This window comes from Prionailurus bengalensis, chromosome A2 (genome assembly GCF_016509475.1).
Source record: "Prionailurus bengalensis isolate Pbe53 chromosome A2, Fcat_Pben_1.1_paternal_pri, whole genome shotgun sequence".
In the NCBI taxonomy this organism is placed as follows: domain Eukaryota; kingdom Metazoa; phylum Chordata; class Mammalia; order Carnivora; family Felidae; genus Prionailurus; species Prionailurus bengalensis.
The window spans coordinates 80,693,019-80,719,224 of record NC_057348.1 but is presented as its reverse complement, the minus strand read 5'-3'; the positions used below and the strand labels follow the sequence as shown (position 1 = coordinate 80,719,224).

The 26,206-nt window shown below is 40.2% G+C and overlaps 1 protein-coding gene across 1 annotated transcript in view; it reads right to left on the bottom strand.

The window, feature by feature from the left end:
• The window catches only part of FBXL13 (F-box and leucine rich repeat protein 13), a 218,262-nt gene extending 192,151 nt beyond the window's left edge, over positions 1 to 26,111 (bottom strand). The window contains exons 1-3 of the mRNA XM_043588673.1: positions 25,777 to 26,111; positions 9,960 to 10,063; positions 9,153 to 9,243 (exon numbers count right to left, since the gene is read on the bottom strand). Coding sequence (XP_043444608.1) covers positions 9,153 to 9,243; positions 9,960 to 10,063; positions 25,777 to 25,851 — 270 coding nt within the window. The 5' untranslated portion in view covers positions 25,852 to 26,111. The remainder of the gene's footprint in view (positions 1 to 9,152; positions 9,244 to 9,959; positions 10,064 to 25,776) is intronic.
• Positions 26,112 to 26,206: the final 95 nt, after the last annotated feature.

Sequence of the window (26,206 nt, the reverse complement as noted above, 5' to 3'; positions counted from 1 at the left end):
ATGGACTAACCTACTTCCTTGGAAAACTGCCAATTCCCTGCCATCTGGCTTCTAAAAATGGAGAATAAAGGATTCAAGCAATGACTGTGGGGAAGTTGCTGGAAAAAAAGTAATTGACATTGGTATAGAGGGCCTCAGAGTGAGAGCTCTGTTTCCAGGCCCTCACAGACCACGTCCACCAATTTCCCACAAGGTCCTCTACACACAGACTTTCGAGTGATAACAGAAGAGAAGGAGGAGAGAAAAAAGGTGGACCGCCACACAATTTCTAAGAGTCCAGTTATAAGATTAGCTTTGAGTCTGGAAACAAAAGAAAAAATTCTGCCATGAGAGATGGTTTTGAAAGTTAAAGGGTGGAATGTTAGAATCTCCTATGAAATTTTGTAAAATACTCATGCTCACTCCCCACCTCCATAGGAATTATTCCTGTGATGAGTCACTATTACTACTGAGAATATGTCTTATCCCTCATGTTAAGGCTCTCTGTTTTTTTTGTTTGGTTTTTTTTTTTTATTTTTTTTTCAACATTTATTTATTTTTGGGACAGAGAGAGACAGAGCATGAACGGGGGAGGGGCAGACAGAGAGGGAGACACAATTGGAAACAGGCTCCAGGCTCTGAGCCATCAGCCCAGAAGGGCTCTCTGTTTTAAACTGAGTTCCAATGAAATACAATATGATTCAATGAAAGTACATTCAACTTAACACACTAGTTTCAAGGAAACATTTTGTATAGCTTGGAAGAAAAATAAAATAAGTAAAATAGAATGTTGACCTCTTTTTAAAAAGATACTGCATATAGCATAATACAACTCAAGTCTTAAAAATAGTTTTTAAAAGGGGCGCTTCGATTGTTCAGTCAGTTAAATGTCATACTTCAGCTCAGGTCATGATCTCATGATTTGTGAGTTCAAGCCCCACATCAGGCTCTATGCTGACAGCTAAGAACCTGGAGCCTGCTTTGGATTCTGTGTCTCCCTCTCTCTACCCCTCCCCTGCTTGCTCTCTCTCTCTCTCTCTCTCAAAAATAAATAAACATTTAAAAAAATGTTAATGTTTTTTTATTTAAAAATTTTATTTAAAAAATTTTTAATTTTTTATTTAAAAATTTTTAAATAGTCTTAAAAATATTTTATGTAAAAAAATTCAAATGTACAGAGAATTAGAATAAATACCTACCACCCCCTAGTCTACATTTAACATTGTCAACATTTTGCCATACTTGCTTTTTCTCTTTGTAGTATATAAGGTATATAAACCAAAAATTTTAGTGTCTATTTCTAAAGTATAGTCACATTTTCTTCACAACCACAATTCCATTATCCCACCTTGGACAATTAACAATAATTGCTTAATATCATCTAATACCCACTCCATATCCAAATCTCTGGAATTATTCCCTCAAACATCTTAAATAGTTAGTTTGTTCAAACTAGGGTCTAACTAGGGTCTAAACTAGGGTCATGTGTTAGCACTGATGACTCGGTTTATATGAAACTCTTCATGAAACTTTATATGAAACTTTTTTCTTCATTCTCCTTTTACATATTTTTCAACATTTAATGACTATGAAGGGCAAATAAGGCATAGTCTCTGGCTAAATCTGATGAATTCAGTTTTCTGGGTATCTTTAATGTATTTTTACAGAGAAAATTCTAGAAGTCAATTCAAATATTTTTGTTGTGAATTTGTTTTGATGGGAGTTTTCTTCTATCATCTGGAAGAATGATAGAAGTGGGGAGTGGGGACAGGGCGCTGCATAGCTCCTGTCACAGCCCCATGGATTGGAGGTCTGAGCTTTAAGGAAGAAGAGACTGGAGGCAAAACCCAAACAAACTGTTCCTCTGAGGCACTTCTGTACAAGACAAAATGAGAGAAGGCATTTCCTCCACTTCCGTGTGGCACCCACAGCACAGTGGCATCCAATTTTGTGTAACTTTAAGTATTGAAAATCTGAAATAATGTGATAAAAATATTACAAACATCTTACATGATGCCAAATTTTGAAATAATGCAATCCCTCCACTTAAAATTTTATCAAGAAGCATTTCATTCTAAAGCTAGTGGGAGCATGGAAGTTTTAAGTTCTTGGCACATGGTGGTACCATTTTGGCACGTAAAACGCTTGTGGAATGAGTCTTAAAGTGCAAGCTTGACTTATTCGAGGTCTTTATAAAAGCATCTCTTTCAAACAGTGTGACCTCTAGGTATGGTCTGAGTAGAGCAACAGAGAAAGGAGCACTGTTTTGGCATTTTAAGGATTTGTGGTGGAAAAAGACTAGAGCTCCACCTCAGTTAGACTTCAGAGCTCTCAGGTCAAGAGCACCCACACTACGGCTTCACCTTCAGGCAGCCCAACAGGCTTGAGACAGAGACCTTAAGAGGAATTCTTGAATTCACACGGGACAGCTTTGGGATTCCCAGATAGAACTGGTTGGAATTTTGAGGGAAACCAACCTCCTGCAATTGTGAGCTAGGGACTAGAGGCAGTGAAATATGGAATGTTACTATCAACTTGTACCCCAGGCTGGTGAGACCTGGAAAACTTTGTAATGAAAAAAAAAAAAAAAAAAAAAAGAAATACCATTACAAACCATGAATGCTAACTTACAAACATAATTTATGGCTCTTTAGTGTTAGTAGTAATTGGTCCCCATTAATTTTTAACTTTGTTAGATACTATCTATTTATGATATATGAGAAAACTAATGCATTCAAATAATGCCAATAGGAAAAAAAAAGTTTTACTTCTGTGATATTTGAAATACTTAATATAATATTAGGACTCTGATAAGAACCAAACAAAAAATAAAGATAAATCATTAACTTCATATTATAATTTTTGGGTTTTAGTATAACAAAATTTTTCTTCTGGTAGACAATTCCATTTTTTGCTCAGTTAATCCAAGAATCAAGGAATTATATATTAAATTATCATGACATGTCATCATATTTTTAAAAAAATTTTTAATGTTTATTTTTGAGAGAGAGAGAGAGACAGAGCACAAGTTGGGAGAGCAGAAAGAGGGAGGGAGACACAGAATCCAAAGCAGGCTTCAGGCTCTGAGCTGTCAGCACAGAGACTGACGTGGGGCTGGAACTCATGAACTGTGAGATCATGACCTGAGCCGAAGTTAGATGCTTAACCCACTGAGCCACCCAGGTGCCCTCATCATATTTTAAAGTACATGTCTTTACTTTAGTCATGAATTCTTTAATATCCCACATAGCATCATCGTAGAATGCTAACAAAATAGTATGGGATTTGCTATAGATTGATGTTTGTGTCTCCTAAAATTCATATGTTGAAACCTAATCTCCAGTGTGATAATATTTGGAGGTAGGGCCTTTTGGAGACCAGCTCCTGAGGGTAGAGCCTTTATGAATGGGGTCAGTACCTTTATATTTTTCTTTTTCTTTTTAAGTTTATTCATTTATTTTGAGAGACAGAACATGAGCAGGAGAGGGACAGAGAGAGGGAGAGAGAGAGAGAATCCCAAGCAGGCTCCATACTGCCAGCCTCACCAACCATGAGATCATGACCTGACCCGAAATCAAGAGTTGGACGCTTAACCAACTGAGCCACCCAGGCACCCTGGATTAGTGCCTTTATAAAAGAGACTCCAGGGAGTTCCTTAACCCCTTCTGCCATATGAAGTAACAGCAAGAAGATGGCAGTTTATGAACTAGGAACTGGGTTCTCAGTAGACACAAAATCTGCCAGCACCTTCATCTTGGACTTCCCAGCCTCTAGAACTGGGAGAAACAGACTTCTGTTGTTGATAACCACAACCCAGTCTGTAGAATTTTGTTATGACATCCCGAACAGGGTTTATAAATATGCGTTGAAGGCATTACTTCAAATCCCTCCCAGTTCTGATATTTTTATTATTCATGGGCTGGAAAAGTTAATAGTAATAACAAAAATACTAAAATGAAACCATGTCTTTAGTGCAAAAGTGAGTAGTGTCTATAACAGTACCATGATGTGGGTAAAGTGTTGGATTTTTCATGATGAGTAATTTTCTTATTATTTTTATCTTCTGCAAATTATTGAAAGATTCTTTAATGCCCACTGGGCTCTTGTGCCTGGAGACAGACACTGATTGATATTTGTACCTTAGGGCTCTAAGTGTTAATAAACACATTTAAATAAATACAACTTTGAAAAATCAGTTTTCCTTAAACATGTAAATGTTTATTACAAATTTTAAGAAAGTCCCTGAAACATTTTTTTTAATTTTTTTTTTTATGTTTTTATTTTAGTTTTGAGAGAGACAGAGAGACAGAGTGCAGGCAGGGGAGGGGCATAGAGAGAGCAAGACACAGAATCTAAAGCAGGCTCCAGGCTTCAAGCTGTCAGTGTGGAGCCCGATGCCGGGTTCAAACTCACGGACTGTGAGATCATGACCCATGCTGAAGTCAGACACTTAACCGACTGAGCCACCCAGGCGCCCCTGAAACAATTTAAACTTATAAAAATGTTCTTTAGAACTCTCAGATGCCACACATAGTGGACAAACATACAAAAACGCTCTATCATTAACTATTATTACTTACCTTACACTTAAATTTATCCTAAAGTAAACAACATGAATCCAGTTCATATCTTCATTACTTCTATTCCTTCCAGGTTACTGTAATACTTAGTTTGATGCCTTCTCAGGGAAGAGTAATCTACCAAATTTTAAAAGGAAAAGGATACTTTTGCAAACCAGGAAGGGTAGAGGGTGTGGTTATCGACCAGCTGATTCTTGTTTGAGGCATAGGATCTGCTGGCCTCTTCCAAAAGGTTAAAACCTAGCCACTGGGGTCATAAGGTTAAGTCTCCTTTTCATAGTTAAACTTTGTTACATCAGTAAGACTTTTAAGTCCACATCTTTCATTTAGATTTTAGGATTTGTTACACAGTGCTCCCTATGATACCATCATTTTAAAAGCCATAGGATCATTTTAAAAGGGAGTGATCTCTAGGACACATTAAGCGAGAAAAAGCGACACATAGTCTGCTACTTCAATGTAAGAAGTTGATGGGAGAAGAATACAATGTATGTGCTCATAATTTTCAAAAAGAAACAATGGAAAAACTAAATAAATAAACCAAAACCTACTAACATTGGATACTTAGAAACAGGGATGGAATAGGGAGGAGAAAAAGGCAGGAATAGAAGCAATACTCTGAACACTCATTTTATTGTTTTGATTCTTTGAACACTCATTTTGTTGTATCGTTTATTGTTTTTATTGCCAAGTAATGTTATACATAATTGGAAAGGCATAATTATATCAAAGAGAAAAAAAGATGGCCATCGGCACAAAAGAAATAAGTATCTGGGGTAACAAAAAAAGTATTTTTACTGAAAATATTTGGTAGGATATATACATCTTAAAGGCAAAAAGAATTGCATAACTCTTTTGAATTGCATACTTTTCGTAAACTACATTCAGTAGTTTTATTGTTAATGATCTTGTAGTATCGTTATTCCAAAACCATTATGCGTGTATGGTAAGATGAAACTAATAAGCAATTATGTTAATGTCTAGAAGAATCAAGATTGATAAAAAGTGGGTCTGCCACACTTCTGGGTGCACCCCCATGTGATGCATTAGGAAGAACCACACCTCCCCATGTAGTTATTCTTGTCCCCAAGAGAAAAAAAGGGGAAAAAAAGAACCTGAATATCAGGTTTGTGGGTCTAACTACAAACTTGAAGGAAATACAAGAAACAGAACAAATGAAATGATGCCAGAGGAAACAATGAGAATGTGGGACATTTTACAAGACAAATGATGTTTTCCTCAGTAAATGAGTGGCATGGGAAATAAGAAAGTTTATTACAAGAAGTATTAAATATATGATACCCAAGTGCAATGTGAACTCCATATGGATTTTGATTTGACAGAGTCATGTTTAAAAAGGTATTTTTGAGACAATTTGGGAAACTCGAATATGGACTGAATATGGAATATATATATCTGAATATAATCTGCACTATGCGATGTTCAGAAATTACTGCTAATTTCATTACATAGATAATGGCACTGTGCTATGTTCCCTAAAAATGTCATTTTTTGTTAGAGATGCACACTGATGTATTTACTGGTAAAATAATATAACTCCTGGGATTTGCTTTCCAATACTTCAGCAAAAAAAAGGACAAGGGGAGATAATTAACAAGATTGGCAAAATGTTGACTGCCATTTAAGCTGGATGATGAGGAATCATTATGGTGTTCTCCTTGTGTGTTATGTTTAAAATTTTCCATGATAAAAAGATTTTTTTTTAATATTATGGAAGTCTTTTCTTCTTGTAATCAGTACCCATCTGGAGATTTCATTTCCTAAGAAATGAGAATCAAGTCTGTGAAGTTAGTTTCCTCCTGACAATGGTTGATTCTTTCATCTTGGAACACATAGTTAAACTGTCTTTCTATTTACTATTATGAGAGGAGTTCCTACTTTTTCTCTAACAATGTGGCTTGCTCACAGTTTCCTGTATTCAATTTTCTCTGTTTGCACAAATAGAAACAAATACTTTGTTATAAATAGGCAAAACAGTGTGGAGACAGAAGCATGCTGAGACAATACAAAGCAATCTTTTTTTTTAATTTTTTAATGTTTATTATTTATTTTTGAGAGAAAGAGAGACAGAGCATGAGCAGGGGAGGGTTAGAGAGAGAGGGAGACACAGAATCCAAAGCAGGCTCCAGACTCTGAGCAGCTCAGAGTCTGATGCGAGAGAGGCTCCAACTCACTAACGGGAAATCATGATTTGAGCCAAAGTCGGCTGTTTTAATCACTGAGCCACCCAGGTCCCCCTAGAAAGCAATCTTAAAAATGGGAAAGATTACAATTGTTTGTGATCTTTAAAATGTTTTATCAAGGCCCCTGGGTGGCTCAGTCGGTTAAGCATCCGATTTGGGCTCAGGTTATAATCTCACAGTTTGTGGGTTCGAATCCCACATTAGGCTCTGTCCTGACAGCTCAGAGCCTGGAGTCTGCTTCAGATTGTGTGTCTCCCTCAATCTCTGCCCCTCCCCCACTCACACTCTGTTTCTCTTTCTCTCAAAAATAAATAAACATTAAAAAATATGTATATTTTAAATGTTTTGTCAAAACATTAAAAACTCTCATCAGTGATTATAGCTGTATAGGAAACTATAGGAAAGAAAAATGGGGGAAAAAAGCAAAGCTGATATTTATTTAGTATATTATAATTTAAAATACTGGAAACTTGGGGCGCCTGGGTGGCTCAGTCAGTTGAGCCTCCGACTTTGGCTCAGGTCATGATCTCACGGTCCGTGAGTTCGAACCCCGCGTCGGGCTCTGTGCTGACAGCTCAGAGCCTGGAGCCTGTTTCAGATTCTGTGTCTCCCTCTCTCTTTGCCCCTCCCCTGTTCATGCTCTGTCTCTCTCTGTCTCAAAAATAAATAAATGTTAAAAAACATAAATAAATAAAATAAAATAAAATAAAATACTGGAAACTTTAAGGATTAAAGTGTCTTATCCTTTGTAAAAAAAAATAATTTTTCATTTTCCTCTGAGGGTGAAGGAGAAATGAATTAATCCATATTCAATCTTGGCTGAGCCCTCTAACAAAGCAATCATAGGCATCTAGAGATTTACCTTTTGTGAAATCACATCTAGTTTCTACTTTCCCTACTTTATAAAATGAAGCAGACATCTTTTCTATACATATGAATTATCATCCTCCTTTCTAAATGTGCATGAGCTTCCTGTATTTTATCCTTTGCACTTTCAACATCATGAAATATCTCTGAGAATTCTTTTTCTAATAAAACTTTAGGTTTAAAGTTGCTATGGTGTCTCAGAATTCTGTGCAATTCTTTAAAAGATTCTCTCTAGGCTTCTAGCTAGATATTGAACATAATCTGATTGTATTTTACAAAATCACTTTCAAAATATTGACGAGGTTCACCCCTCTACGTCAGTGGTTTTTAATAATTTTAGTATCTTTTAGCAATGATGTTTAAGCTTTTTTCATATGACATTATATTCAAAGTGGAATTGTTCTAGAGTGTAAGGTGGGGGTGAAAGACCCTGAATCCCCACCCCCTGGATCTCCCCCTCAGCTCCTGAGGTGGCCCCCAAACATCTCCGAGAACACAGTTTGCAGACACCTGCACTTCATAGTAGATAAAGTTCTATGGCTGATAAAGTGAAGTCATTAAGACATCCAGACACCACAACACAGATCAGCTAGGATTGGACATGTGGGTTCTTCCCATTGTATTGGTACTCAGAATCATCCCAGTCTTGGCAGAAATATCCTGTCCCTCTATTTCTGTCTCTCTGATGCAGACCACTGAGTAGGATCCAGTGTGACCCTCCACCCAGCCTTCCAAATTATGCTTCAGACTGATCCTGGCTCTCAGCATCCACCTTGACCCAGGCTTTGATTTCACTTTTCGGCGCCCAAGTTCACCAGCAGCTCCCAAGCCCTGCCTGCGTTTACCAAGACACCAGCCTGGGATCTGGAGGTATCACACAAGGCCCCACACACATGTAATTTGTGTTGGCATTTCTCTCCCCACATGCCTTTTGCTATTTTAGCTTCTCTCAGATACACAGTCTTTGTTCTAAAAGTCTCCGTGTCCTGAATTACTTCCTTGCCCTCTGTACAGGATCAAAACCAGCTGTTAGAGCTGGTTGTTCCTTTCTTTAACAATCGGTCTGGCTTTTAAGTTAGCTCTCGTTGTTTGGCCATATCTTTATGAGCATAATCCCTGGGCAGATGGCAAAGAGAATGGAGAAGGGATAGAATACAGAAGGAAGTAGATTAGAAAGGAAGGATAATATCCTCATTTAAAGCTTTCCATAATGTTGGTTTTATCATTATAAAGATGCAAGAGGAGAGGAGAAGGAGAAAGAGGAATGAGAAAAATATAATGGAAAGATTTTATCAGAAGAGGAAGAATAAATGTCTGTTAAATACTTCTGGAAATTTGGGAAGTTTACTATGAATGTGGCTGTGTGCGGGGTGTTGGGGGGGTGATATTCCTTCACTTCTCTGAGTGTCCCCAATTCAAAAACAGTTTGACCTCATACATCTTATAAAATCTAAAATCTATTTGAGAACTTCCATCCAAACTTGGGATGTATATTTTAGAATGTCTGATTACTAATACTGACCAGTTGATCATCCAGTCCAAAAAGTTGTTCCATGTAAGTTTCAGACAACCTCCGAATTTTTGGCCTCATTGATGGATCAATGCACATATCCCTTTGATAAAATCATAAAACACAGTCAAACATTTCATTTCATCGTAGTTAGTTCCATAATTAAATGAGTGATTTGAATCCATGATTCTATGGTTGGAGTTGAAGGGAGGGGATATACTCCCCTTGGGAGAAGTATATCAAAACCTACTGCAGGACTTTGTCAACCACCCCCTCCTCCAGATTTTGCTGTGCCCCCCGAGAGAGAATGCCTCTTTTTCCTCATCCCCAACTTGAAATAACTGCCCTACGAGCACATTATTGATGAGAGAGGGCTATATTTCTCAAGTTAAGAACCAGTGGGGAAATTGTTCCTATTGAAGTCTTTCAGACTTAAAAGCCTATGAAAGGGGGCGTCTGAGTGCCTCAGTCAGCTAAGTGTCTGACTTGGCCTTAGGTCATGATCTTACGGTCTATGGGTTCGAGCCCCATGTCAGGCTCTGTGCTGACAGCTCAGAGCCTGGAGCTGCTTTGGATTCTGTGTCTCCCTCTCTCTCTTCCCCTGCCCCACTCGCACTCTGTCTCTCTCTGTCTCTCTCTGTCTCTCTCTGTCTCTGTCTCTCTCTCTCTCTCTCTCAAAAAGAAATAAACATTTTTAAAAAGCCTATGGAGGGATTCCTTAACCATCCTGAGATTAGAAGACTTCTTTTGGTACTCTATAGTGAGTGTTTTAGATTCAGAATAAAATATCTCCCTACCATAAAGCAAAACAATACTCACCAGAGAAGACTTTCAAGACCATTTTCCATTATAGTAATGATCATTTTCTGTAAATATTTCAGCGGATCCTCAGGACATGTAGTAAGTAGGCCACATAACAGAGCCTAGGGAAAATGAAACAGAATCACTCTTTCTGGATGTGCATGTTCTTTTCTTTTTTTTTTTTTAACATTTATTTATTTTGAAAGATGGAGACAGAGCACTAGTGGGGGAGGGGCAAAGAGGGGTGGGGGAGACACAGAATCTAAACCAAGCTCCAGGCTCTGAGCCATCAGCACAGAGCTGGATGTGGGGCTCGAACCAACAAACTGTGAGACCATGACCTAAGTCAAAGTTGGACACTTAATCAACTAAGCCCCCCAGGCGCCCCTGGATGTGCGTGTTCTTACTAAGCAACAAATAGGTTTCTCTCCAATTACAGAATCAAATAAAGTGATAAGTTTTTTTTAAATATATTTTTATTTATTTTTGAGAAAGAGAGTAAGAGGTGGGAAGGGGTAGAGAGAGAAGGGGACAGAGGACCAAAGTGGACTCTTTTCTACCAGTAGAGAGCCAGATGTGAGGGTCAAACTTACAAACCATGAGATCATGACCTGAGCTGAAGTGAGATGCTCAACCAACTGAGCCACCTAGGCACCCCAATGTGACAGTTTTTTAAGTAAGTGTACCTTATAGACACTCCTTTATTTATCCAGTGTTCATATTTTGTTAAAGTCTAACAAATGAAGTTTCACCTTTACTACTTAAAAAAAAATCCATTGTAAATGACACAATGGAGTTGCTGCTCAGTGTTTTACATTCGATGGGCGGTATTTTGGAGTCAAATTGAAGACACAGTTGTGATATTTTGATCAGTGGTGTCTACCCCTTTTTAGTATGAAGTCCTCCTTTTTTTTTTTTTTTAAATTTTTTTTTTTCAACGTTTATTTTATTTTTGGGACAGAGAGAGACAGAGCATGAACGGGGGAGGGGCAGAGAGAGAGGGAGACACAGAATCGGAAACAGGCTCCAGGCTCTGAGTCATCAGCCCAGAGCCTGACGCGGGGCTCGAACTCACGGACCGCGAGATCGTGACCTGGCTGAAGTCGGACGCTTAACCGACTGCGCCACCCAGGCGCCCCTGAAGTCCTCCTTTTTAACGTCAAAAATCTCCTCAGGCCCAACCACAAAAGTTATTGAGAAAATCCACCCTCAAAATCTATTACAAATTCAAAGAGTCTTTTTTAAAAATTTGTATTTTATCATTCACAACATCTACAGAACATATATTTGAAAAATTATAGCTTATGGGGCCCCTGGCTGGCTCATTTGGAAGAGCATGTGACTCTTGATCTTGGAGTTGTGAGTTCAAGCCCCACGTTGGGTGTAGAGATTACTTAAATAAATAAAACTTAAAAAAGAAAGAAGGAAAGAAAGAGAAAGAAAGAAAGAAAGAAAGAAAGAAAGAAAGAAAGAAAGAAAGAAAGAAAGAAAGAAAGAAGAAAGCAAGCAAGCTTGTAGCATAGTTCACAAAGGTGGGAAACAAATGGCTTATTGGATCTGGATATTTAAAGTACATATATGAGGGGCGCCTGCGTGGCTCAATCGGTTAAGCGTCCGACTTCGGCTCAGGTCATGATCTTGGGTTTGTGAGTTTGAACCCACGTCAGGTTCTGTGCTGACAGCTCAGAGCCTGCAGCCTGCTTCGGATTCTGTGTCTCCCTTTCTCTCTGCACCTCCCGCACTCGCACTCTGTTTCTCTCTCTCTTCAAAATAAATAAACATTAAAAAAAAAAAATTAAAGTACATATATGAACTCAGAAAGCTGTTGCCATCTTACTTTCCGCATTGAGTTTTCCCAAAATGGAGAATATTTCTCCATTTGAGGCAGAGAAAACAGTTTACAGCACACATCCCACAGAAACCACCTGGAATCCTCCTTAGACATTTCTCTTTGCCATTTTGGTTCACTGCCTGCAGGCAGGGTCTAGTGTGCATGGGGCAGGACTGGGGGTGGAGGTGGAGAGGCCATTCTTTTACAGAGGGCCTATTCTCACTGGCTTTTTTCCTGCTCACTCACTTGTGAACAAAGTAATTCCACCCACTGGGTCATGCAGGGATCTTCCCACCTCCATGGACCAAGTGTCAGCAGATCCAGGCCTGGAAGTCCTGCCTTAGTCTCTTAGCAGTTCTCATAGTGTTCTTCCAGGGGGAAGAAATTGGATAATTTCCCCTGACTGGACCCTGCACAACATAGTTCTCCCTTTGCAATTAGCTCCACGTCCCTCTTTTAGTGTGCAGGCTGCAGGGTGAGAACCCAGCCCTCAAGACTACGGCAAAGTGGTTAGACCTACATGTCTCTCCTTCTCCAGCTCTGCCTCCTGACTGAGCCCCACCCCAGATGTTCACAGTGAGCACTTAGCCATCTGCTGACTGACTTCTTTCTCCCCTAGACCTACAGAATATAATTGCACAGGAGGTCAGTGATTCTCACCACAGTTGCAAGATGGATATGAATAGCATTCTGTTACCCAAGGGCGGAAGTCTTCTATTACCTGGAAGCCAGACTTCAGACAGCTCCCTGAATAGTCCCATGAAAGGCCCATCTGCTTTCTGGCACTGCTGTGCCTGAGTCCCCAGAGTGCTGAGTTTCTCCATTCCCCACTTACCACATCCTGCATTCCATTCTGGCACCCTGAGGATATCTGCATCGGAATCACCTGGGGAGTGAATTGGTCCCTGAAGATGGGGCCTGGGAAGCTGCATTTTGATGAGCTCCCCAGGTGATTCCTCTACACACTGAAGTCTGAGGATTGGTGCCTTGAGGTGATTTTTAAGAAAGTTGGGATCTGATTAATGAATACAAGAAATTACTTCTTTATATTTCTAAGTTCCACAGATTAGGAAACTACTTCTCCTGAAAAGTTATCTTGCAGAAGTCAAATCAAGTTGAGAGGAAAAGTCTCTGGAATGATAATAAAGGCATATGGAACTAGCACAGTTCAAATGTTCGCTTTTTGCACAAGATATCTCATTGTTCAGTTTCCCACTGGGCAAAGTAAAATAGGCCAAGGCTTTATATATTAATATGTAAACAGCGTATAGCTATCTGCCAATAAGAAAACATAATTAGTGAATCACTAGCTTTTTTTCCACCCAATGAAAATAAAAATTGCAAAACCATTAGTTTTGCAGAGGCAAAATTATGCAAAATTCCCACAAGATGAATGTTTAGCTGTCAAAAAACACATTAATTATTATTAATTACCAATTCTTATTGCTAGGTTTCTAAGTAAAAACTTACACAATCAAGGACAAAAAACACCATGACTTAAAAAGATCTAAATTGGCTTTCTGAAGCTTGTATTTTCACAAAATAATTGTGCAATCTTCCACTTGCTTTTGGCTCTGTCTCTCTAACTCAGTCCCCAGTCTTTCTCAAATATTCTGAAAGATGTATGGGGACTGATGACAAACATGGGTTTATCCAGGACCATTGTTTCTACTCCTTTCAACTACCATCCATCTTTCCAGGAGCAAGATAATGCAGTGCTTGGGTTCCACTAGCTGTAAATTCTGGATCTGCAATCTCCCAGTGGGGAAGCTCTGACAATTACTTCTCTGTTCTTATTTCCTTCCCTATACATATCATAAAGGTACACATATCATAGGTCTATCATGAGAATTAAATGAGCTAATATATGAAAAGTATTTTGAATAGTTTCTAGTATAAAATAAACACTCCATAGATGATCATGGTAACAAGCCATTCACTGATAATCATCACCTCCTGTAGAGCCAAAGACTTGAACAAAGAGAAAAGAAATTCAAAACTATTCCCTTGTACCATTCAGAGGCCAGTGTGATGACAGAGAGATTGACTTTATACCAAGCCTGATGGAAGAGATTAGAACAAATGCATTTGGGGGAAAGGATTAGGAGAGAGAACTTGATAGAACAATAGTTTAAATATAAATAGCAAAGTAGTAACTATCTATGAGACACTTAGATACTCAAGGGAGCAAGACTTATTTGGCTTTTCAGATATTGCAGATAAATATAGTAAAATATACTAAGGGCCTAAGTAGCAATGCAAAAATCAATTGCTTCCTGAGTACAGAGATAAAGTGATTACAAAAGCCTTGTGAGGCCCTGGGCAGTGGGAGAAACTTCCAGGTAGCAAGTACTGAGCAGGTGGTTTGCAAATAGGGTCTTTCTCTTGGCAAGAGCAACACCTCAGGGGCAGAGACCAGTTTGGCTGGAGTAAAGGGTTCTGATGAGAGAGAAGCAGACATAGCCAGAATTTTATACTGGGACCTGGGACAGGGTCTTCCTCCCTCCTCTAGATTCCTCGAGGCCATTCAGAAGCAAACCCCAGCAAGACCAGTCACATGGCCAAATGTCGCAGACAGCCAAACATCCAGAGAATCACAGTTCATTTTGCTTCCCAAGATCCCACTTGACTTTTAGAGGGAGTTGACCTTGACTTTTAGAGGGTATGTTCTTATTTCTGGATTTCACAGATGAGGCAAAGTAGGGCCAGGTGGTACATAAAGTGAGGTTTTTAAACTACAAACTCAGGGCTCCTCCTGGGCCCATAGCATTGCACTCACGCAAAATTGTTTGCATGTATATCTTCCTCCAGAACTCGAGGGGTTTTTTCACGTTATCTATCTGGAAATATTTATTTATTCATTCATTCATTCATTCATTCATTCATTTATCATTTGGTTGTTCCCTTATTCATTTTTTTTTATTTTAAAGAGAGAGAGTGCATGCTGAGAACATGTTCAGGGAAGGGAGGGGGAGAGAAAAGAGAGAGAGAGGGAGAGAAAGAATCTTAAGCAGGCTCTACACCCAGCACATAGCCCCACATGGGGCTCCACCCCACGACCCTGGGATCATAACCTGAGCCAAAATCAAGAGTCAGACCCTTAAACTGACTGAGCCACCCATGCTCCCCTTGAAATATTTTATTTTTATGCAAACTAGAAAGACATTCTTCTTTTAAATTAATGGTAGAAAAATCAACATATAGTTTTCACCTTATTTGTTTTAGATGAGATTGCTTTTATTTATTTATTTATTTATTTTTAATTTTTCACTTAATTTTTAGAGAAAGAGAAAGAGCATGTGTGTGCATGAGTGGGGAAAGGGCAGAAGGAGAGGGAGAGAGAGAGAGAGAGAGAGAGAGAGAGAGAGAGAGAGAGAGAGGAAGAATCTTAAGCAGACTCCATGTCCAGTGGGGACCCCCACATGGGGCTTGATCCCACGACCCTGGGATCATGACCTGAGCCAAAATCTAGAGACTGACATTCAACCAACTGAGTCACTCAGGCACCCCAAGATGAGATTGCTTTTAAAAATGCAATGTCAGGGGCGCCTGGGTGACTCAGTCGGTTGAGCGTCAGACTTTGGCTCAGGTCACAATCTCGCAGTTTGTGGGTCTGAGCCCCACATCAGGCTCTCTGCTGTCAGCGCAGAGCCCGCTTCAAATCTGTCTCCCTCTCTCTCTGTCCATCCCCTATTCTCTCTCTCCCTCTCTCTCTAAAATAACCATTAAAAAATAAAAAAATAAAAAACAAATAAAAATGCAATGTCAGAATCACACAGTTACAGCAACCCCTTTTCTTAGGAATAAGGTTTAAGTCTCTGTTCAAAGTCACTTCTAGCTCCCTCCCCTTGCAAACAAGCTCCAAGTGATATCTCACAAATGCTTGCCATCCCATTATGGTAGAAATGGGGTTGGCATGCTATTGTGTCATTGGAGGGGAACTCTTAATCGGTTTCTACAGAAGTTACTAAGTTAACAATTTGAGAACAAAAGAGTTTTTGTGTCTTCTTGAGATTTAAATAGAAGGTGTCAATTTTTTATTTTAGAAACTCTATAACTCAAAGTATACTGAAGATTATTTAAAAGGGTCAGCTGGCTTCAGCCATTCAGGAGGAACATCAGCGAGAGAAGATGTCCCTCAACACTAGAACTTGAGGGGTTTTAAGGCAGGTGGGACACGTGAGGAGACCCAGTCTCCGTGAGGTGAGAGCAAGACAATGGATTCTGATACCTGCTGGATTGTGCCTGGCCCACAGCGATGTAGTCGCCAGCTGTTTAATCCCTAAATAAGTAAACTGTTACTGGAGAAATAATCATTGTATACTTTTTGGTTATTTAAGTGTTCCACAAATTTGCCTCTGGAACTGCATCTGTGAGTTGGCTGACTGGGCTAAGGGAACTCAGCAAACAACTGCCCTCAGAAGATACAACGTCTATCCCCAAGGTCCAGTAAAATGAGTTAATGTATCAGTTCCTTCTCTCCTGCATTGGCTGGCGGTCTCTTGCTCCATATTCAATAATTCCTGATTCTTGCATCTCTAGTAAATATTTGCAGCAATTAGTTCCTAAAAAAAATCCCCAGGGGCGCCTGGCTGGCTCAGTCAGTTGAGCATCCAACTTCAGCTCAGGTCATGATCTCACAGTTCGTGAGTTCCAGCCCCGCATCAGGCTCTGTGCTGACAGCTTAGAGCCTGGAGCCTGCTTTGAGTTCTGTGTCTCCCTCTCTCTCTCTGCTCCTCCCCTGTTCACACTCTGTCTCTATCTCTCAAAATAAATACACTCTGGGGCGCCTGGGTGGCTCAGTCCGTTAAGCGGCCGACTTCGGCTCAGGTCATGATCTCGCGGTCCGTGAGTTCAAGCCCGGCGTCGGGCTCTGTGCTGACAGCTCAGAGCCCGGAGCCTGTTTCAGATTCTGTGTCTCCCTCTCTCTGACCCTCCCCCGTTCATGCTCTGTCTCTCTCTGTCTCAAAAATAAATAAACGTTAAAAAAAAATTAAAAAGAAATAAATACACTCAAAAAAAAAAATCCCCAGTAACAGAATCTATGTAATTTAGAAATAAATGCAATATTTTCAAAATACAAATTGGAAGCTATGATGAAAGAAATATAAAGCATAAAAGATGAATAAAAATCATAAAAATAAAAAAACACTTATTTCTAAAAAATAGAAAACTTTGCAAAAAATTTTGATTTGTAACTTAAATACGCCCTCTGCTGGGAATATCTAGTTTTGCAAACTAAATGTTAAACCGAAATCTGAGCTAACAATTTGAAGAGCACTTTTCTGCTCTCAGAGACAATTGCTATGTACAGCTGTTTACTAATTTGGTAGACACTATACCCATAGTATCTCACCCATCCTGGGACCATGCTGACTTCTGCCTAGTAGAAAATTGAAGAAGAAATGGATTTCTAAATATTATTGACAATGTTGGGGCCCCTGGGTGGCTCAGTCAGTTGAGTATCGGACATCGGCTCATGTCATGACCTCATGGTCTGTGGGTTCGAGCCCCGCATCGGGTTTTGTACTGACAGCTCAGAACCTGTGTTCTGGCTCTGTGTCTCCCTCCCTTTCTTTCCTTCCCTGCTTGTGCTCTCTCTCTCTCGCTCTCTCAAAAATAATAAGGCTTCATTGTGTATTGCTATCTTAATACCTTTTAAAATACAAATGTCTTTTGTAAGGAATATTTCCAAGGAAGGAGATTCCAACAGTAGTGGGATGAAGTATTTCAGAATAAATACTTCAGATGAAGTATTTCTAAGAACTATCTCAGAGAGAGAATCTAGTGAGTGAGAAATCAGAAGACAATACTCAGTTTTCCCACAATTCTATCTAGGTGCAGGCTCTGAGTGTCCACATGCAGATGTTTTTTAAAAACATGGAATTTCTGGGGCGCCTGGGTGGCGCAGTCGGTTAAGCGTCCGACTTCAGCCAGGTCACCATCTCGTGGTCCAGGAGTTCGAGCCCCGCGTCAGGCTCTGGGCTGATGGCTCAGAGCCTGGAGCCTGTTTCCGATTCTGTGTCTCCCTCTCTCTCTGCCCCTCCCCTGTTCATGCTCTGTCTCTCTCTGTCCCAAAAATAAATAAACGTTGAAAAAAAAATTAAAAAAAAAATTAAAACATGGAATTTCTAAAATATATTTTTCCTGAATTTAAGATAGTATATAGCGAGTAAATCTCTTATTGCACAGATTTCCAAGTATTTGATCAATTAGTTCATTTACTTCAAACCTAAAATTAAAGTTTAAAAAGTACTTGACTCCATGGTCTAAAAAAACAAAACCCACAGCCATTCTGTATCTCGATGTTTGTACCTCTTGCACTAACAATACACGTAGGTTTGCGTGGAAGCCATATTAGATATTGGTTGCCCATGAGGGAAAGAAGAGACGAGCTTGCTGCAACATGAGAACATGAACCATGAAGGAAGAGATCATTTTCCTGACAGAACTATGGTGATTGGTCACAGTGATTTCAAATACATTTTTTTTTTTTTAGTCAGAAAAAAAAAATCTTAAAAAAAAAAAAAAAAACCTCATGGGAATCCCAAAATATATCCAGATAAAAGCAGAGCTGCTCTTTGATGTTGTAGGGGGAGTGTATAAGGGGAAGCTCTCTTCTTCCGGATGCCCTTTCTCCAGCTATACGGCGTTCCTTGCAGGAGTCGTTAGAACCCTGGGATTCTGCTAACAGAAAACAAAACCAAACCTTTGGAAATCTGTCAGTATGCAATTAGGCACACACAAGGCTATCTGGAAACCGAATCTGAGGAAGAGGCTTTTATGACAGTGCTAGCTGGGACAGAGACCGGCCCATCTAGGAAATGGGGTGTCCAGGAGACCTCATGTACGTGGCCAGAGGCAAAAGGGCGCTCAATCCAGGGAGACCAGACGCAGGTCTGCAACAGGCCAACCAGCTGTACCTGGAATGAGAAACCAGCGCTTCCCAGTAATAAACGCTTTTATGCTCCCTGTGTTTTCTTTATTGCTTTCTAGTTTATTTGCTAATAGTATGGGAAAGCAAAAAAAGGGGCATTTTTACTACAGTTAGACCAGCATTTCAGTTAATATATGAATATATTTTTTATATATAAATATATTTTATATATATATATATAATATAAAATATTTTATATTTTATTATATATAAAATATATAAAATATTTTATATATTTTATTGTATATAAAATATTTTATATTTTATTATATATAAAATATATGAATATATTTTTTTCTGACTATAAAAATAACATGTGATCTATGCAATTTGGAAAATTCAGAGAAAATACAAAGAAGAAAATAAAACTCAACCATCATCCTGCCAACCAGAAATAACCTCTAAGAAAAATTTTAGTTTCTTTCCTCAGTGCATATATTTTTAACAAATTAAATTTTAAAATTATAATTGTACAAATTAAAATCAGGATTATATATTGTTGTATATTCTTTTTTTTTTTGTATTTTTTTTCCTTGGCTGGTCATTATGTTGTGAACATTTTTCCATGTCTCCCCAAAATTCTCAAGCCATCATGTACTGAGGTTGGTTGATAATCTATTGCAAAAAATAGTACCGGGGTGCCTGGGTGGCTCTGTTGGTTAAATGTCTGACTTCGGCTCAGGTCATGATCTCACGATCTGTGAGTTTGAGCCTTGCATCAGGCTCTGTGCTGACAGCTAGAGCCTGGAGCCTGGTTCAGATTTCAGATTCTATGTCTCTCTCTCTCTCTCTCTCTCTCTCTCTCAAAAATAAAGATTAAAAAATTTTTTTTAAAAGAAGAAGAAAAAAAGTAGTACCATAAATGTTTAATAATTTCTAAATGGTTGGCCATTTGGGTTATTTCTAACTTTTTCCCAGTATTAAAAATTATAGGATATAATATTAATTTTTATTAATAATGATGAAATGTACATATCTTCATCTCTATTTTTTCAGGATAGATTTCTAGAAGAATATAGAATCAGAAGGTGCGTCTTGAAGCTCTTCATACATATCTCAAAATTGCTTTCTAAAAACGTCTTATCAATTTACACTCTTATTAACAGCCAATGTGAGTGTCCATTTTACCTTGCCAACACTGAGAATAATAAAATTTGTGATTTGACAGGTGGAAAACAGTAATTCATTTCATCTACATTTTGTTTTTGTCAGTGGGGTTAATTTTCTTACATTTACTAGCCACTATGGGCTAATTGTGTTCCCTCAAAATTCATGTCTTCATTGTGATGATATTTGGAGATGGGGTCTTTGGGTGGTAATTAGGGTCAGATAAGGTTGTGAGATTTGGGTCCTCATGATGGGATTAGCACTGTTATAAAAAGAGACACCAGACAACTTGCTCTCTGTCTCTGCCATGTGAAGACACAGTGAGAAGACAGCCACCTGCAGGCCAGGATGAAGGCCATCACCAGAACCTCACCATGCTGGCACACTGGTCTCAGACTTTCAGCCTCCAAAACTGTGAGAAAACAAAGTTCTGTGGTTTAAGCCACCCAGTGTAATGGTACTTTGTTATGGCAGCCCAAGCAGACAAAGACACTAGCCATCTCTGATTTTGCATACACTTTACTTGTCCTTTATTGGGACAGACTTCATTTAAGATAGGATTAGGGAGGCAGATATATCAGTGTCCAAAGAGAGAACCCCAGAGGAATGATAAATTCAGAAAGACAGAAGCAAGGCCACTTGTTGAATCTCCATTCATGTCCCCCAGTCTCCCCTAGAGACCTTCTCAGCTACAGGTATAGAGCGTTTTGTGATTTAAAACAAATAAATCATTTCAACAGTTAGTCCATGACCTAGTCTCCTAGTCCATTCGGGCTTCTGTAATACAACACCATAGATTGGGTGACTTACAATTTATTTCTAATTGTAATAGAATTCGAGCTGGTGAGAGCTGATTCCTGGTTCATAGATGGCCATCTTCTCATAGCGCCCTCACATCATAGGTGGGCAAGGGATTTCTGTGGGGCCTCTGTTATAAGGGAACTGATCCCACTCATGAGGGCTCTGCCTCATGACTTAATCACCGACAAAGTCCCCACCTCCAAATACTATCACATGGAACATTAGGTTTCAACAGATGAATTTGGGGAGACCCAACATTCAGTTGATAGAATGCTCTCATCACTTCTTTCATTTTCACAATAAAATCTAATTATGGTGATTCTTGAAGATTTGAACCTAGACATCAATTTCCTTTGGTGTATGTGAGAATAGCTGTCCTATGTGTGACCCCACTGATCGTTGTAAGTCACCAAGCTGACTGGCCATTATAGCCCCTCTACCCTCACTGTGCCACTCAGACTCTCCCTGAAGTTCCAGAAGCTTTGTGCTCTTGAAAAGAACAAACTTCTTAGAGACACAGTGATCACTTCTGGGTCAGGGGTAATTTGCCTTGATTTATTAAATATGTAAATATATTCTAGACTTGCATTGTCCAATATAGTAGCTACTATTTATACATGGCTATTGAGTACTTCAGACATGGTGGTCCAAATTGAGATGGGACGTAAGTGTAAAATACACATCCAATTCTAAGACATAATGTGATTTCACATTGAGTCCATGTTGAAATGATGATATTCTGGACAGATTGTTTTTCTAAAATATATTAAAATTAACTTCACCGGGGCTAGCTCAGTCAGCTGAGTGTCTGACTTCAGCACAGGTCAGGATCCCACAGTTTGTGGGTCGAGCCCTGCATCAGGCTCTCTGCTGTCAGGGCAGAGCTTGCTTCAGATCCTCTGTCCCAGCTCTCTCTGCACCTCTTCCACTCACAATCTCTCTCAAAAATAAATAAGCATTAACAATTTTTTAAATTAACTTCACCTATTTATTTTTACTTCTTTAATGTATGTATTTATAGGACACCCAAATAGACAAATGCACAGAGAATGCAGGAGAAAAGTTTGGGCTAGAAACAGCTTCAAATTCACAGCTGCAAGTGGCTAAAGCCACTGAGGTATTTTCTACTAACACATGGTAGATGCCCAGCAAATATTTGCTGATGGAATGGTCTAATGTACCCTCCTTAGCTTATCACACTTACCATCCCCTAAGAAAAAAAGGCTGGCTGGTGTCAAGAGCCTAATCTGTTGCTCAAAAAAAATAAGTTACCTAACTAACTTGAATTGAACATACCTGGTTCTCTTTAGAAACATTTGCTCTTAGAACTGAGCCACCATACTGTGCGGGCGTCCAAGCAGCTCATGAAGAGGCCCATATGGAGAAACCAAGCCTCCCGGCTCACAGATGTAGCTGAACTCCCAGCCAACACCCAGCACCAGCTGGCCAGGCATGTGAGCAAACCATCTTAAAAGTGGATCTTAGAGGACATGCTTCAATACCGTTGACTTGGGACCTTGCTGGCAGGGGATGACTTCTTATCTACTGCCTTGATAACTTCAAGGGCCATCATTGTCTCATGTCCCACGGCAATAATGGCTTGGAGGCAGGTACTCAGAGAAAGTCTCTATGCCCATGGGCTTGCTGGGGACAGTCTGCACAGTGGCAAACACACACACACACACACACATACACACACACACACTAAATTAAATTAAATTAAATTAAATTAAATTAAAAAATAAAAGTGGACCTTTAACCCCTGTCCATCACCCCAGATGGTACCACATGGAGCAGAGAAAAACTGAAAAACCTTATCAGAATTCAGATTTTTGAGCAAACAAAATGATTCCTGCTGTTTTAAGTCACTAAGTTTTATAGTTGTATTACATAGCAATGGATAATTGATACAGCAAATAGAAAATGACTATACAGCCAAATGAAACCTATTATTCCATCCATCCCTAGCTACATACATTATGAGAAAAAACACCCAGCCATTACTCTCTTGTAACTTCTTATTATAGAAAACTTCAAACACAGAGAAAGTAAACAAGAGTATAATGAACCCCTGTGTACCCATAACCCAGTTTCAACAATCACCCCATTCCGTGAGACTTCAAAGTTGTTCATGTTAACAATGATTTTAAAATAACAACATATTAATGAAAGCAGGAAATGGTAGACAAAATGGATGAAAAGATGCAGAATTTTGATAGGAATGTATAAAAAAAGACTGACATTCTAAAACTGGAAAACACACTGTTTGAAATTAAAAACTCATTTGATATATTTAACAGTAGACTGGACACAGCATAAAACGGAATCAATAAACTTAAAGACAATCAGTGAAAAATATCCAAACAAGTACAAAGAGAAAAATAGGGAAAAAACAAAACAGAACAAAAAAACCAAACCTAACATATTTATGATTGGAGTCCCAGAAGGAGTAGAGAGAATTGGGTAGAAGCATTGTTTGAAATGATCCACAATTTTCTAAAACTGATGAAAACCATCATCAATTAGAATCAGTAGCCCAGTAAGTGAAGCAGGGGTGTTGTTTTGTTTTGTTTTGTTTTGTTTTGTTTGTTTGTTTTAAATCAGCCTCCATGCGAGGGTTTTCAGGGAAATGATATCCAGGTTTTATTTAGGATAGGTAGGTGAAGTTCAGAAGAGGTTAAATACACAGGGAATCCATGATAATATGTGTGTGTGTGTGTGTGTGTGTGTGTGTGTGTGTGTGTGGTGTATACACATTCCAAAGCTTGTAGAAGATGGGTTTTGGGAAATAGCCAGTCCTGGCAAATTGGATTAGATGAATAGCTGTGCAGGAATATAAGGCACAATGAGATTTATCCTGATAGTCTCCTGGGGTTAGTGGGTTAACCAGGTTAAGGTGGGAGTGTGAGCCCCCAGAAAACTGCTCTCTTGCGCCTATTGGTAACATGGTAGCAGAAGTGAGTGAAGGACTCCTGAGAGTCATGAGAATGTCACCTTAGGCCAAGGGCACTTCTGAGGGCCTCTTTCTTCTGGGAGCAAAGCAACCTGGTAGGCTGGTGAGCAAAGGATGCTTTCACCCAAAGGAGGAGCCAGGGATTACTCTAGCAGCTTCTGAGTGTTATGGAAAGTGGAGAGCAAGATGAGGAGAGGCTATCACTTCCCTGATGTTCCCTGACCCTCAACTCAAGTCCACTTCTGCTACCTACTCCACAGCCAACCTGGACTGAGTCATCACTCTGACCTAAATCTTAAATACAAATATTCCACTTCCTGATCCCTACCTCCTACTTTTCCAGTTCCCTCACTCAATTACTCCCTTTACACCTCTTCACTCCTTAGGAACCTTCACTTTCTGCCCATAGATCAATCTCACATCCTACTCTCATTTCCCACCCAGTTCCTTGGCCCATCAGGCACTCTGAAAAGCTTAGTTCCTTTGCCGCTGCCCTTCCATACTACATGCCTGGCAAACACCTATCCTGGTTGAAATCAACTCTTATTTCTGTATCTACATGTGGTTTACTGACTGCTGCTTAAGAAAAAATCACACAATGGGGAAGATGAGTACCTTGCTCTCCAGATTATTTTTAAATATAATTGAAGTAAAACATGAATGGGGCGCCTGGGTGGCGCAGTCGGTTAAGCGTCCGACTTCAGCCAGGTCACGATCTCGCGGTCCGGGAGTTCAAGCCCCGCGTCGGGCTCTGGGCTGATGGCTCAGAGCCTGGAGCCTGTTTCCGATTCTGTGTCTCCCTCTCTCTCTGCCCCTCCCCCGTTCATGCTCTGTCTCTCTCTATCCCAAAAATAAATAAAACGTTGAAAAAAAATTAAAAAAAAAAACATGAATCAAACTCATCAGAAAAAAACTAAAACAATACAGATCTATATAGAACAAAAAATTAGGGTTCTCTCCTAAAACAAACATTTGCTGTCAATAGTGTTGCAATATGTTCTATGCATGCGTTATTGTTTTAACTGTAGATAGATATGGACACATAAATATATGAGTAGAGTCAACTGTAGACACTTCTGGGATAACTTGCATTTTTTCCCCCTTCTTTTTAAATGTGTCTTGGAGGGTTTTTCTTTTGAAAAGGTACACATATACTTTATATACTAGCCCATTCTCTCATTCATATATAAGTTCTTTATGATTTTCACTATAATGAATATCCTTGGACAGCTTTCTGGGTACATGTGAAAGTATACCTCTAGAGTGGATCCCTAGAAATGAAATGTTTGATCAACAATATGTCTAAATTACCATCCAAAAAGGCTGTACCAAATTGCACTCCCAACTGTATAGGAGTTATTATCCCAAGCGGGGCTCTCAATACTGCCTGGTTCTTTCCTTCCCTAGCTAGACCTCTCTCCCCATCATTCTCCACATACTTTATTTCTGCTCAAAACCCCTTCTGCAGCCTCCAACTCCACCCAAACATATAATTCTTAGCAAATATCTTACCAAATATTTTTAGAGAAAATGGAAGTCACCAGAGAACTTTCTTGGCTTCCTACCCCCAAAACTACAAAACCTATCCACCCCTCTCCTGTCCTCCTTCCTCCCTTCCTGTTATAATGGTGGGGGTAGGGACCAGTCTTGCTGTTTAAGGCAATCCCGGTGGTGGGGTCTTTCCCCTCACAAAGGGCCGGCTACCTTCCGTCGAGAGGTCTCTATCTTCTGCCTTCACCACTCCATTGAAACCCCAGGCTCACCGTATGCCAAATCCACTATACCTCACCTTAGGTGGCACTATTGCCCTCTCTCTTCATAAAGCCATGTTCCTTTATGGCTCTTCGGATGTTCCTCTTCTGTTTCTAGGGCAATGCTTTCGCACTTCTCTTGTCCTCAGGCCCCTCTCGCGCCCCATGCGCCCAAACCTTAAAGTTTGGAGTTTGGGGTTTCTGCCCCGGGACCCTGTACTCTTTCTCCCCGAGTTAGGTTACCCATTCCCCCCTTTCAGCCACCATCACCTCCCTCTGTCCTCTCCTTTCTGATCTGTGTCTTCAGCCCAGATGCCAGCCTGCTCAAGGTTAACCTCATCCTGGCCCATTCCGCCCCAGAATCCCTCCGCTCCCTCTGTGGCTAAACCCCAGCTCCTTCCGGATATCTTCGGTTTCTCCCCTCTGGTAACTCCGCCGCCACGTGGCTCCAGTACCTCGCAGACCTGAGGAATGTAGTTCTCTTTGAAGTAGTTCCTCAGCCGGGAGTTGGCAGTGCGTAGCGAGGCCATGACCACAGGCCCCACTGAACTCCCCGCCTGCTTTCCGCGCCCCGCCTAACAGGCGCGGAGCCCGAGCTTAGGGCTAGCGCGTCCCGGCGTTGCCCCGGCAACCGCAGGAGAGGTGGGGGGGAGGGGCCGGAGCTGCACCCGAAGTTCCACGCCCCTACCGCCCGGGGCAGCCGGGAGGGAGGCGGGCTTCGGCCCTGGTGGGGCGGGGCCCGGGCCGAAGCGAGGGCAAACCCGCCTCCGGACAGCGGCGGACCCCAGTGCGCCCCCTGGGGGACGCGCAGTCCTTGCGGCCCTTCACATAGCCCTGCCCCCCGCCCCTCCTCTGCCGAGAGGCCTGGACGCTTGGGGGCCGGAG